This window comes from Protobothrops mucrosquamatus, unplaced genomic scaffold, assembly GCF_001527695.2.
Source record: "Protobothrops mucrosquamatus isolate PMUCROS unplaced genomic scaffold, P.Mucros_1.0 scaffold526, whole genome shotgun sequence".
NCBI lineage: Eukaryota > Metazoa > Chordata > Lepidosauria > Squamata > Viperidae > Protobothrops > Protobothrops mucrosquamatus.
The window spans coordinates 119191-133247 of NW_015386834.1; the positions used below are offsets into that span (position 1 = coordinate 119191).

General features: G+C 41.1%; 1 protein-coding gene across 1 annotated transcript in view; it reads right to left on the reverse strand.

The window, feature by feature from the left end:
* NELL2 (neural EGFL like 2) overlaps positions 1–14057 on the reverse strand; it is a 164369-nt gene that overhangs the window by 68068 nt on the left and 82244 nt on the right. Inside the window, exon 9 of the mRNA XM_015816908.1 lies at positions 8778–8880. Within this exon, the coding sequence (XP_015672394.1) occupies positions 8778–8880 (103 nt within the window). The remainder of the gene's footprint in view (positions 1–8777; positions 8881–14057) is intronic.

A 14057-nucleotide genomic window follows, 5' to 3' on the forward strand; every position in this document is an offset into this window, starting at 1 on the left:
CTCCCAATGAAAGGCTAACATCCATTGAGGGGAAAAAGAATTGCAGAAATAAACCACTGGCTACAGGGTTGGTGCCACCAAGAAAACTTTGGTTTCCTGGACCATGGACTGCATTTCCTACGTGAAGGACTCTTGGCAAGAGATGGACTGCACATCATGAAAACAGGGAAAATGTACTTGGAAAAAGACTGGCCCAATTCATCAGGAGGGCTTTAAACTAAAATTGATGGGGAAGGGTGACCAATCTATAGAATCTCTAGAACACAAAACCAATCATAAATCCCAAGAAAACAAATCAAACAATGAGGTAGGGAGTGATGAGAAAAAAAGAAAAATTCAAACAACAATCAGGACATGCAGGAGACATATCCACGGACAGGCATAAAAGTCATAAATATAGCAAATGCTCAAAGCTTTGGGAACGAACAGGTGAACTGGAAGCAATAGTACATGAGAGTGGATATGATATAGTTGGCATAACAGAAACCTGGTGGGATTAAACCCATGACTGGAATGTATTGATGGAAAGATATAAATTAAGAAATAGATCTACAAAAAGAGTAGGGGGAGTTGCACTATATGTAAGAGAACACTACATATCTACAGAAATGCACATGATCAAAGACAAAATCCCTCCAGAATATATATGGGTCAATATAAAAGGGGGAAAGTGACATTGCCAAGGGTGTGTATTACAGGCCATCCAACCAAGCAGAAAAAATAGATGAACTCTTTGTCAGCCAGTTAACAAATTTCTCTATTATAAGAATTAGGTCTAGTATAGCTTTTCCTCTAGTTCCCTCCTCTACCTTTTGGATGACAAAGTTGTCAGCTACGTTGGTTAGAAATCTGATCTCCCACTTGCTATAGAGTTTGTCTCCCAGTTGATATCAGGGTAGTTAAAGTCTTCCATTACTACTGTGGTATATTTACTACATACATTTGTTAATTGTTTAGCAAAAAGTTCATCTATTTCTTCTGTTTGGTTGGGTGGCCTGTAGTATACGCCTATAGCAATGTCATTCTTTTTTTTTCTTTTATATTTACCCATATGGATTCTATGAGGTTTTCATCCTTGGCTTTGTGTTTTTCTGTAGAAATGTAGTGATTTTTTATATATAACGCAACTCTTATCTCTTCTTTTGTTGGATCTGTTTCTTTTGAATAGTTTATATCCTTCCATTCATGAGTTTCATTTCACCAAGTTTCAGCAATGGCAACTATATCGTATCTGCCTTCATGTACTAATACTTCAAGTTCACCCTGTTTGTGCCCTAAACGTTGAGCGTTAATATATAGTCATTTGAGTCTTTTATTGGTCTTGTATATGTTTCTTGTATTTCCTACTTTGTAATTGGGATTTCCATCCTTTCCATCACTGTTTCATTATGTTTTTCTTTTTATTTCTTTTTTCTCTACTCCCTTCCTTCTTATGTGATCGGTTATGTAATGGTTTTTGCTTGGAACTAGATTCTATAGATCATGAAGTTTGGCCCTCCTCCTCCCTCATTTTTAGTTTAAAGCCCTTTTGATAAGATAAGCCAGTCATTTTCTGAATATATTGTTTCCAGTTCTTGTGAGGTACAGTCCATCCCTTGCCAGACCATGGTCTAGAAAGCCGAACTTCTGTTGACAACACCAGTTTTTAAGCCTTCAAAAAAGGAAAAAAACAGAGCCAGGAAACTACAGACCAATCAGCCTAACATCAATACCTGGGAAGATACTGGAAAAAATAATCAAAAAACATCTAGAAACAAATAAGTTATTACTAGTACCTGGCATGGGTTTGTTAAAAACAGATAATGCCTAAATCATCTTATTTCATTCTTTGACAGAATGACTAAATTAGTAGACTAGTGAATGCTATATAAATAGTATATTTAGACGTCAGCAAGGCATTTGACAAAGCAGACCACAACCTACTTCTTGGTAAGCTAGAAAAATGTGGAATAGACAGCATCACCACCAGATGCATTTATTATTGGCTGACAAAAACCGTACTCAATGAGTAGTTCTTAATGGTACTACATCTATATGGAGGGAAGTAAGCAGTAGGGTACCATAAGGTTCAGTCTTAGGCCCAGTACTCTTCAATATCTTCATAAATGACAGATGCGGGAAAACAAAGGGAACTCATCAAATTTGTAGATGACACTAAACTGGCAGGAATAGCCAACACCCCAGAAGACAAGCTCAGGATCCAAAAATATCATGACAGACTTGAACAATGGGCCCTATCCAACAAAATGAAATTTAATGTGGAGAAAAGCAAGGTTTTATACGTAGGCAGTAAAAACCTGTACAAGTACAGATTAGGTGAAACCTGGCTCAAAAACAGTAACTGTGAGAGGGGCCTTGGAGTTGTAATGGACAATCACTTAAATATGAGCCAGCAGTATGTGGTGGCAGCTAAAAAAGCTAACACAATCCTTTTGTTATATAAATCATGTGAAGTATTAGTACCGCTTTATAAAGCCTTAGTAAGACCACACCTGAAATACTGTATCCAGTTTTTGTCACCATCTTACAAAAAAGATGTCGAGACTTTGGAAAAAGTTCAAAGAAGAGCAACTAAGATGATTAAAGGCCTGGAGGCAAAAACATATGATGAATGGTTGCAGGATTTGGGTTTGGCTAGTCTAGAGAAAAGGAGGACTGGGGGGACATGATAGCAGTATTCCAATATTTGAGAGGTTGCCCCAAAGAGGAGGGAATCAACTTATTTTCCAAAGCACCAGAGGGCAGGACAAGAAACAATGGATGGAAACTAATCAAGGAAAGAATCAATCTGGAATTAAGGAGAAACTTCCTAATAGTGAGAACAATTAACCACTGGAACATCTTGCCATCAGAAGTTGTGGGTGTTTCATTACTGGAGGTTTTTAAGAAAAGACTGGACAATCATTTGTCTGAAATGGTAGAGGGTCTCCTGCTTGAGCAGGCAGTTGGACTAGAAGACCTCGAAGATCCCTTCCAGCTCTATTCTGATTCTGATTCTGATTCTATTTGGATGATATTTTAAGCTATATCAAGACTATGGTGGAGCATGTAAAATTAGTCAGGGCTGTGCTCAAAAAGCTCTGAGCAGTGCAATTGTATGCCAAACAGTCCAAATGTGAATTCCACCAAAGTAAAATTGACTATCTGGGATACCACATTTTCCAGGAAGAATAGAAATGAACCCTAAGAAAGTGCTGTCAGTGCAGGGCTTTTAAACCAGTGGTACGGGTACCACCTGTGGTACATTGGCACCTGGCAGGTGTTATGCGACCATCCTAGAAAAGTAGCGGGGGAGGGGAATGAGCTGAACCAGTGGCAGCACCACACAAGCCTGAGTGAGAGATGGCTGGAGCTGCAGGGCTGTCAGCACTCAGCGGAAGTGCCAGGATCCGTGCTTCTTCGGGACGTCAGGGCTCAGTGGAATATCTGGAGCTCGGCGCTGATCCTGGTGCTTCTGCTGAGCCCTGAAGAAGCACCAATCAGCTGGAAAGCAGCACTGATCCTGGTCCTTCTGCTGAGCCCAGAAGAAGCGCCGATCAGCTGGAATGTTGCAGCATCTCCAGGGTCTTGTGATTTACATTCAGATGCTTGGCAACTGATTCATATTTATGACGGTCACAGTGTCCCAGGATCATGTGAAGTGACCAAAACCTGCTGCAACCACCCAGCAGACGGGGGGAATAAAAACCAAACACACCCCCACCCCACCCCCACTGCCAATCCTCAACAGAAATGCTCACAACAATGAAAACCTCAGACAGGAGGAAGAGCGCCATCGGGTGCTGTCTTGCTCGGCTGTGGCTTGGGGGGCACTTTTTTCGGTGCCATTGTAACTTCGAACAGTCACCAGAGTGCAAGCTAAAAATCCAGTTGGCACTGGAGAAAGTGGTTCCAAACCCATAAGGGCGAATATACGATGCAGGATGGCTTAGCTTGGGTGGGAGCCAAATTTTACATTCCTGAAAGTCAGCAACAAACGGTCTTGCAGAAAAGCCATGATTCAAAAGAAATGAGGGCATTTTGGCTTTGCACCTGGTTAAGTGCCAGTTTTGGTGGCCATCACTAAAGAAAGACAGAGAGAGCTGTGTAGCTAGCTACCTGTCTGTGCCTCTGCCAAAAGGCAACAAAGGAAAACACCAGGACTCCTCCAGCCGGTGGCGGAGCCCAAAGCCCCATAGAAAGAGATCTCAATGGACTACCCAAGAGTTCAGAAAACACTGTGATTTTGGTGAAAACTGATTTATTTTCCAAACAAGTGCATATTGTGCCCTGTCAAAAAATCCTCTCCACTCGAACTTTAGCCAAATTGTTCATGCAGCACATCTATAGACTGCATGGAGCCCCAGAAAGAATAATCTTGGATCACAGAGTTCAATTCACTTTGCAATTTTGGCAAGAGGTTTTAAAACTTTTGGGGACCACCAGGGGCTTAGTTCCTCACATGATCTGAAAACGCATGGAGCCTGTGAACATATGAATGGGGTCCTGGACAAGTACCTCAGGTGTTATATTAATTATCAACAGGACAATTGGGTGGATCTTCTTTCACTGAAGGTGCTTACAATAACTCAATGCACAGTAGCACTGGATTCACTCCTTTTAAGGTGGCCAGGGGGCAGGATTTTGTATCTATCCCTAAGCGACCCCAGGCCACCCCCTTGACTACCTCCTTAAAAGAATGCATTACCCAACTATAAAATACCTGGCTGGTAGTGAGAAAAGCTCTGGAGGAGGTGAGGGAAGCAAATAAAAAACAAGCTGACAAAAGGTGCATGAAGCTGAAAGACCAAAATCAGGGACAAGGTCTATTTATCCACTAAATACCTACAATCTAGACAACCTTCCAAAAAACTGGGTCTGAAGTATGTTGGTCCTTTCCCTATCCTAAAAGTTAGTAACCCAGTGACTGTGGAACTCGAATTACCAAAAACCCTTAGGCATGTACTTCCCTCCCTCTGAAACTGAAAGAAAGAATTCAGAATACATTAAAGCATCTAAACTGCTTAAAAAGTTCCACGAACAATACCCAGATAAATCTCGATGACTGTTTTAATTAATTATGTATTTTCATGTGTGTCTTCCCCTCCTTCTTGTTTCCTCTGGAGAACTAACATCTCTGTTAAGGGGGGCAGTATCTCAGGTCTGTCATCTTCAGTTTGGCACCTCACTGGCATTCTGCCATCAAAAGCTAGGAGGGACGGAGTGGAGGGGATAAATGTATATGGGGATGTGATGGGAAATAGGGAGGGGGATGATAGCTTGACAAAGACCAGGGAAGCCCGGAACCAGGGAAGCCCGGAGTGTGCCAGCACTCAAGGTAACATACCCTGGAATGTGGACTACCCCAAACATCTCAGCATTCTCAAAACACTTATTCGGCTCTTCATTGGCTTAGGAGAAATTAGTCATGGGGGAGGGCTGGAATGAGGGGAGAAATTTATAACTTTTTGTGTGAGAAATTTCATTCTAGCCTGGCTTTACTGCAGCCAGCAACTTTAATAAAAGAACCTATACTCCACCCACATGGAGTCGAGGGTCTTTCTTTCCTAAGGGACCTGACTGGGGCAGACCTGACAAAAAGGCACTAGTTTTATTCTGCATAATTTTATTTCTGAACAAAAACTATTACTAAACCAACAGAAGTAAGGTTCAGTGTTTGTCTGACATTATCAGCAAATTCACAAATGTTAAGTAAATGGGATTCAAATTGAACAGATGTACATCTATAAATATTTTGGAGTGCAGTTCTGTATTCTTCTGACCTGGAATCGTCTTTTTTTTCTTTGTTGGGCAAGTGTTGCATAGGTTACTTCTATAACTATTGTAAGTTGTACAATTTTTTTAATTACTTTTATTATTTAAAAGGAGTTCATTACATCCCTGGCTTCTTTATGACTCTCAATTTTATTTTTGCAAAGCTTCACATTCTTGAAACTATTCAAAATAAGTTTATTCAAGCTATGCCAATGGTTCCCAAAATGCCATCTTACATGTAGAGGTAGATATAGTCTCAGTGGACACTATACCATGGTTTCTTATTACCTTCTAGGTAAAGTTACTTCTACTTCCTATAGGTTTGGCCCCACTGGTATTTAGAGATCATTTTAAATCAGCATGGTTTCAAAAAGCCCTAGATAAAATTTATTCACTGGATTTCTCTATGGAAACTTCTGTTCTCAGATATTTTGATGATGCTAGAACTGCTCTGAAACAATAAATTTGGTATATACTGTAGATCTCAAACAAATTCAAGCAAGGTGCTACCCCAATATTTATTATATTCCTGCAAAAATGGTTTGCTGCAGCCTCCTTTTTATCATCCATTATGATTCTGAAATTTTGTCAGGTCTTCACTTTAGCAGACTAGGTGCATTGCCCTCACTAGTCCTTTCTGGATCTTTTGAGGGTACTTCTGTATACCTTGAGTTATGTCCATATGGTGATGGCTCAATAGAAACTCATATTACTATGCTACTCCTTATATAAGAACTCTAAGCAGACCTTCATTTGAGGTACCTTTGGCGCTCTCTGAGCTTGGTTGTTTTCAGTGATGACTAGCACTGATGAAGTTACCTAGTTTGGGTAATCATACATGTGCAAGAAAACAACCAAGTTCAGACAGCACCAAGAATCCCTCATTTCAACCATAAGCTACAAATATTCTCCTTTATTGAGACCTTCATTTATGCACACAAGAAGTCAAAAATATTTTTCCAAGCCTCCCAATTTGGTGCTACCATCTGTACAAAACCCACAACATTATTTTTTCATTCTATTTTATTTCATCTGTTCTTAATTATTTTTATATCCTATTATATTTATTGTGTTTCATATTCTAGTATGATATATTTTATTGTATTTGGACTTAGGGCTGTAATAAACTGATTTGATTTTTTATCATAATTACCATATTTGTGTTTATATGTACAAGTCTGCAAAAGAGCTATTGAATATAAAAAAACTTAGAACAGAACATGATTATAAAGATGTAATTTGATATATACTATTTTTTTAAAAAAATAATGTTTGTCCCTTCAAAGGAGTGTTGATTCCTCATGATTACATAGACAAGTCCCTGCAGTTTTTTTAAGCAAGATTTCCAAAGTGGTTTGCCTTTGCCTGCTTCTTAGGACTGGCTAAAAGAGAGTCATTGGCCAAAGTCACAAAGCTGGCTTCATCCCTAAGGCAGAACTATAACTCACAGTATCATAATTTCTAGCCTGGTGCCTTAACTACTATATACAAGTGGCTACATGATATATTGTACATTTATATAAGTTTAGAAAGAAGAGAATTGAGCCTATATATTGTAAGATTTAGTAGTTATAAGAGCAAAGAATTTTTGTGTAATGGCATGATTTCTGTTGTCTTTTCAGATTCAATCAAATATAGGATTCATTTTAATGGGAAAAATATTGATGACTTGAAAAAAATAGAGTGTAATTAAATATTGCCCTGATTTAATTCAATAAATTAAAAATAAAGAATAAAGTTTAATATATATATGTGATATGTATTCATAAAAAAGTGGGTAGGGGGAGAGGAAGAAAGGAGTAATGTTACATTCAAAATGTGACATTCTGAAAAATGTTATGACAAATAAATACATATTTCAGGAAATCCTTGACTTATGACCATAATGGAAATTTTACTTCCCATAATGGAAATAAATGGCAGTTTTTGAATACATACATACATACATACATACATACATACATACATACAGACAGACAGACAGACAGACAGACAGACAGACAGACAGACACACACACACACACACACACACACACACATATGCACACGAACATACACACACAAATACACACACAAATACACACACACAAAAATGTGGTCATGTGACAGAGGAGGGGCTATTGGAACTTTGGAACTGGGATGTTATCTTTTGGGGATCCGCTGTAGGTTCAGCGAGACAGTAAGCAACTGGTCATAAATTGAAGACTACATATATAAAAATCATTTTGCCCCATGATAACATGCAATAGAAAATAATGCTATTTAAATATTACCATAGAAGTAATACACATTGCTGAAATTAAGTAGAAACAACATTGAGAAAATGAGGATTCAATCCTAATAAGAGCACAATTCTACAATGTATCTAAATCTGATAGAAATAGGATTGCAGTCATCTGCATTTTTATACTCCATAAATTTGGAATGATTTTTAAAGTGCAGATTGATTTTAAAGAAAACAATTAGGCAGAGTAACATGAGCAAAATTTTCTTCTAGAATAACTAATATTATTACCCATTCCTAAAGCATGTTATATATCACGTATGCATACAGAGGTAACATAAATTACAAGAAAGAATGCTATGGTATCTTAAAGACTAGCAAATTGTGGTGCATGTTAAAGATTAATAGACCTAACACAAAGCTTTGTGAATTGCAAGGAATGGAACCTGCTAGATATCTAAATTTCATGATTTCTTCTGGACAATTTCCTTTAAGAAAATTCTGATATTCAATAGATCAGTTCACATACTAAACAGTCACATCCAGAAACTCATTGAAATGATAAATAACAATTATTCCATTTAACTTTAAGCTTGGCTGAACTGCCTATATTTTCTCTTAATATAACATCTATAAATGTTCATTGTAAACACTTGGCACCAATCTCATTAACAATAAAATTACACTCTGTTTCAATGATAAAAAGTGAAAACCTGAGACAAATGCACAGAAATGAAGGGTTGTACATACTCTAATAAGGAACAATGAATATTATATATATAAAAATCTAAAGACTTACGTTGACATTCCTTGCAGCACTTGCCATCAACATACGCAGGCGCAGAATTATGAGGACAATCAAAAAGTGGGCAAATCAATGTTTCACATTGGATAGTACCATTCTAAAAAACAAAAGCTTCTTTTAAAAATCATTGCCAGAACCTAGTCTATTAATTTTCCAAATAAATAAAACTGGGCAGTTGAAGACATGAATTTTTTGACACATATCATATCTTATATAACAGTAATTATGAAGGCGAAAAACATTCTAAGATGATTTAGATTTCTGATAAACCATTTCAATTATTCCTAAAAATGTTCCAAATCCTGTCATTTTCAATCAAGATGCTGTATTGTACTGTAACTTGGAAAGCTAGCGACTATTACATTTCAGTATGACTTTTCATAAATCAAAGTCTTTCAAATTATGATGTGTCTTCCACAAATCAACTATTATATCTCTCTTATCTTGTTCTGCATCTCTGTCTTTACATCTCTCTACTCTGTAAACTGCTAAGGAATAATTGTGCAGCTATACATTTCTTTTTTATTATTATATATTTTATTGATTTTTTAAAAACTAGTAAACAGCATGTTGTCTGAATTCACATTTCACAGCAATCAATAATAGTCAATTTCTATCATATCGTACTCTGCATAACAGCTTTCCTTGATTTTCTCTTTCCCCATATTGTTCTCTTTTGCAAGCATTAGATTAATACAGTTCTTAGTATTTTAGTAACAAAGAGGTTAAATATAAACATTTTTCTAACATTTATCCAATTAGTAATAGCATCAATATAGAACTTGTTTTCTAGTTAGTCCTCTTGGTTGCGTTATATGTCCTGTTTTCAACATTCTCATTTAGACTTTTTCCCCACAAAATTGAAATCATTTTTATCTGTTAAGATTTTCTCAAAGTTGATTTATGGTTAAATATCTAAGCTGTTTCCCTCACAATAATCCTCCCAAACAATTATATTTGTCATATCATAAAAAAAAAATACAATACTACTCAGAATAAGAAAGAAGAAAAAGCAAAAGAGAAAAAAACTAAAATTCATTTATATCCCCCATTTTTTCATTTTTTAACTCTATTCCATTCGATATTTACTAATTAAGTAATCCATGTTATATTTTAACCATATTCAAACAAATACTTAATCTTTAAAAATTGCATCTGATAAGACAGTTACATTTCATTTATCAATATACAGTATATAATCCAGTCAATAGTTACTGGTTGAGCAGACCATATAATATTTTAACCATATTCAAACAAATGCTTAATCTTTAAAAATTGCTTCTGATAGGTCCACTCTTCTAATCCCTTGAATCTGATTTTAGTCTTTTTCTTTCGCCAAATAGCTTTTCTCATCCATCTATTCCACTTAGTTAAAAAGTCTTGCCATTTTCTTGTGGATGTTGTTAAGGATGGGAGAAACAAATTAGGTAAGATTTCTTTTATCTTTTTTTGTCTCTCAAGTCGTAGATTTTTTGGTATCTCTGTAATCCATTTTGTCAGGCTTTTCTTCTTATCTTCAGCTTTGTTTTGTGATTCTGGGGTGTGGACTATCTCTTCCAATTCTGGTGCTTCACTCATGTCTTGTGTGTTTTCCTCCATCTGCATTAAATCATAATCCCTTCCATTGGGAGATTCTTTCATTTTCTGAAAATTCTTATGTTGTGGGGTTAATGTAAAGTTATGTCCATTTATGTCATCAAAGTTGTTTTTAATTTCATTGTGATTTAGAGCCATTGTTGTCTGGATTAATTGTAACATAGTGAGCATTTCCTCCTGGAAAGCATTTGTTTTTTTCTTGACAAGTTCTTTTTGCCAGCTCTTGAGATTCCATGATAGCTAGAATTCAAACATTTTTCTTTCTCTGAAAACAGCTTTAAAGTAACAGTCAATAGGTGTTTATCATCCAGGAAGGTCAGTTCTGTTTTTTCAATTATAATCTTTGCTTCTTGTGGCCCAGAATCTTTGTTAGCTCTTTTTAAAGATCAAAGAAGTATGTTATCTCATTCTGGGCATCCTGCCAATACTTATAACAAAGCAGCTAAAGTTATATATTCTCTTCCACCACTAGATGTCAGCAACAGTATGTTTTTGTCCCCCTTAATAGTTTAAATCACCACTTCCTTCTGTGTGAGGGTGGGGCAAAGCTCCCCCTCCTTTCACTTTCAGAGGCTTTTTTGCTTCTTGGGGTATCTTTTCCAAAAGTTCAGGATATAGAGTAGGAGAGAGAAGATCAAATTCCTCACCCAGTTTCAGCACGCTGTTCAGCGATGTTCTGGTGAGTACTTGTGGACTTCGGCTGCAAGTAGCTTGGGTTGGTTACCGAGATGGGGCCAGCCTTTCTCCTATCGGGTTAGAGGGAATTTCCCGATTGAATGGGATGACCGCCATCGTTCCCGAATCACTGGGGCAGCCCTCTTTCTTCACTGCCTCTTCTGGGCGGCTTCAGACCCATTTAGGGACCCCTGGCAGGGCGAAAAGAGCTGCGGGAAGCAGAGCTTTCACAATCCCATGACCGTGTGCTACTGGGCAAAATCGGAAGTCCCCAGCTATAAATTTCTTATAAAACATTCCTTTAGGTAAGAAGTCAACTAATAATTTGAGAAGATAAAGCACAGCTCTAAAATGTAAATCTGTTGGAGAAACACAAGTAGAGCAGAATGTAGACAAGAGTAGCCACCCTAACCAATGGAATGCTTTAGTAACATCATCATGTAAATTTATTTGAAATTTCCTGTTCTTAAATGATTAATAATAATTGCATAGTTCTGATAAAATCAAATGCAATGAGCCAACTTCCTAATCTAGTAAATTGGGTATGTTCTACATAAATAATTAACATTTTTTACAACATTGAGATTGCTTCACTAACACAAAATAAGGGAAGAATATTTCATGAAGCATTAAACTGTGATTAACACGTTTTGAATGCAGCTACATTTCCTACAGCAGCGGTTCTCAACCTGTGGGTCGTGACCCCATTTGGGGTCGAACGACCATTTCACGGGGGTCGCCAAACAACGCAGTCCGCCATTTTTTTTTACCCTTTTCCTTAGCTGTGCTACTCCCTCTGCTTGGCGGCAGCCTGCATGCACGAACTTTACCAAATGTGCCCTGCAGGAGGCGTGTGAAGAGCGCAGGCGCAGAGCAAGGCCCAGCCGTCCCCAGGGACTCATTTCAGATTTACACCACAAAAGTTTTTCTCGCGCAGAGGAGAGAGGAAAAACAATTGTGGAACACTCGGGAATCCCTTGCAAGGCACCAGGTACCTTGGTGCTTATTTCCTAATGCCTTCCCCCCCCCCGTGTTTTCTGCTCCACCCCGAATTCGCCTCCCTTCCACTCTCCTTAAGCAGCCATTTATGGTCTTAATACAGCCCTCAGTCTGTCTCCCTTTCCACACACCCTAAAAGTCTTCATTCAGGCAGGCTTCAAGAGGTCAGCTGGCAGGATGCAGGTAAACCCTCCCCCCTGTCCTGCTGCCTCCCACGGCGTCGCTCCACATCCCGTGCCTCCGTGCCTCAAGCCCCCGTGTCACAGAACTGCTGGCGTTATGCTTGTGCAGAAGACTTTTTCTTTTACAAATGGGGCGGGTGGGCAGGCAAGACCCTGCCCACCGAGTCGCCGCCTCTCCATCGCCCTCTGCCAGCCGGCTCCGTCGCCAGACCTCCCAGCTGACAAGCGCAGGAGTTCGGCGCTGCGGAGGCTTCCCCTTCGCCCTCCGCACCGGTCAAAGCTTTGCCTGACATTCCAGCTGACCGGCGCAGGTCCGGGGGTCATCAGCTGACGGACGCAGAAGGTAGGCGCCGCGGCGGCCTCCCAGCCGCCTGCTTCATGCAAGCCCTTGCAACTGCTCCAGCCGAAGGAGCAGGCGGCTGGGAGGCCACCGCGGTGCCTACCTCCTGCGCCCGTCAGCTGACGACCCCCGGACCTGCGCCAGTCAGCTGGAACATCAGGCAAAGCTTTGGCCGGTGCGGAGGGCAAAGGGGAGGCCGCCGCAGCGCCGAACTCCTACGCTTGTCAGCTGGAAGGTCCGGTGACGGAGCCGGCTGGCGTGTAGGGCGGTGGGGAGGTGACGGTTCGGCGGGTATGGTCCTGCCTGCCCGCGAATGTCGGGCCCACCCACGCCATCTGTAAAAGAAAAAAATCTTCCGCCCAAGCATAACTTTTAAGGATTTTAAGGATCTTTGAGAGGGAGAGAGAAATAGAGAGAGGGAGCTGAGCTGAGCCGGTCCTCACGCCTCCTGGTTGCCCGGCCGCCCTCTGCGCCGCGCCAGAGCCTCCCCCCACCACCCAGCCCACCTCCCTCGCCGTCAGAGGCCGCCTCGGCCCTCAGGCGCCCGGCGCAGCCCTGGGACTGGCGGGCAGGAGCAGCTCCTTCCCGGCTCGCCGGGCTCTGGGTCTCAGAAGCGGCCAGGCAGCGGGGAAGAGGGCGAGGTGGCGGCGATGCCTGCATGTGCGTCGGAGGCCAGCCAGCCGGCCCGGGAGGGGAGAAGCGGCGCCTTCCGAGCAGGAGCTGGCGCTCCGTCCGCGCCCCTCTCATGTGCGATGAATCAGGGAAGGGTTTGGCGGTGAAGGGCTGCGCGGCGTGGAAAGGGGCTTCCGTGACCCCACCGCTGCGATGGCGCTTAGGAGGCTGGAGGGGTGGGCAGGTCCCAGAGGGGCGGCTGGGAGAGGGCAAGAGGTTCCGGGATGAGGATGGAGGGCTCCAGATTGGCGGGCGCGAGAGGACGGCCAGCGGCTCCAAGGTGCGTGGATCCTCCGCACGGCTTCTGAGGCCCCGGAGGTGATGTCGCTTGGCTCTCCACCAGGCTCTCCACCAGAGCCTGCCCCCCTCCCCGGGCAATTGTGCGGAGCTGCTTGTGTGTCCTTGGCAGCGCCTGCAGGCAAGGCTGTGTGCCCAAGCCGAAACGCCGCACTTTTCCAACCACTTCTCCTCCCGTTGGTCAAAGAGGCAGACGCGATTTCCCTTTCCCTGGTTCTTTTCATCTGCGCTGGAAAGGACAATTTGGGCTATTTTATTACCAGTACCTGTTGCTTGTTTTATTACTTGTTGCCTTTGCTGAACCAGGGAAAATCGGTTAAAGTGATTTTCAGGAGCTGCAGAATGCCTCCAAGTAAAGCCGCAGCAATTACCCGGCCAATTTTCCCTGCTAGGGCATCTGTGTGTGTCTCCAGACCTTACTGGACTACCATCCCCAGCAGCCCTAAAAAGCACTGTGGAAGAGTGAGGAATGCTGGGAGTTGCAGTTCATCACCATCTGGGAAAACATGACTC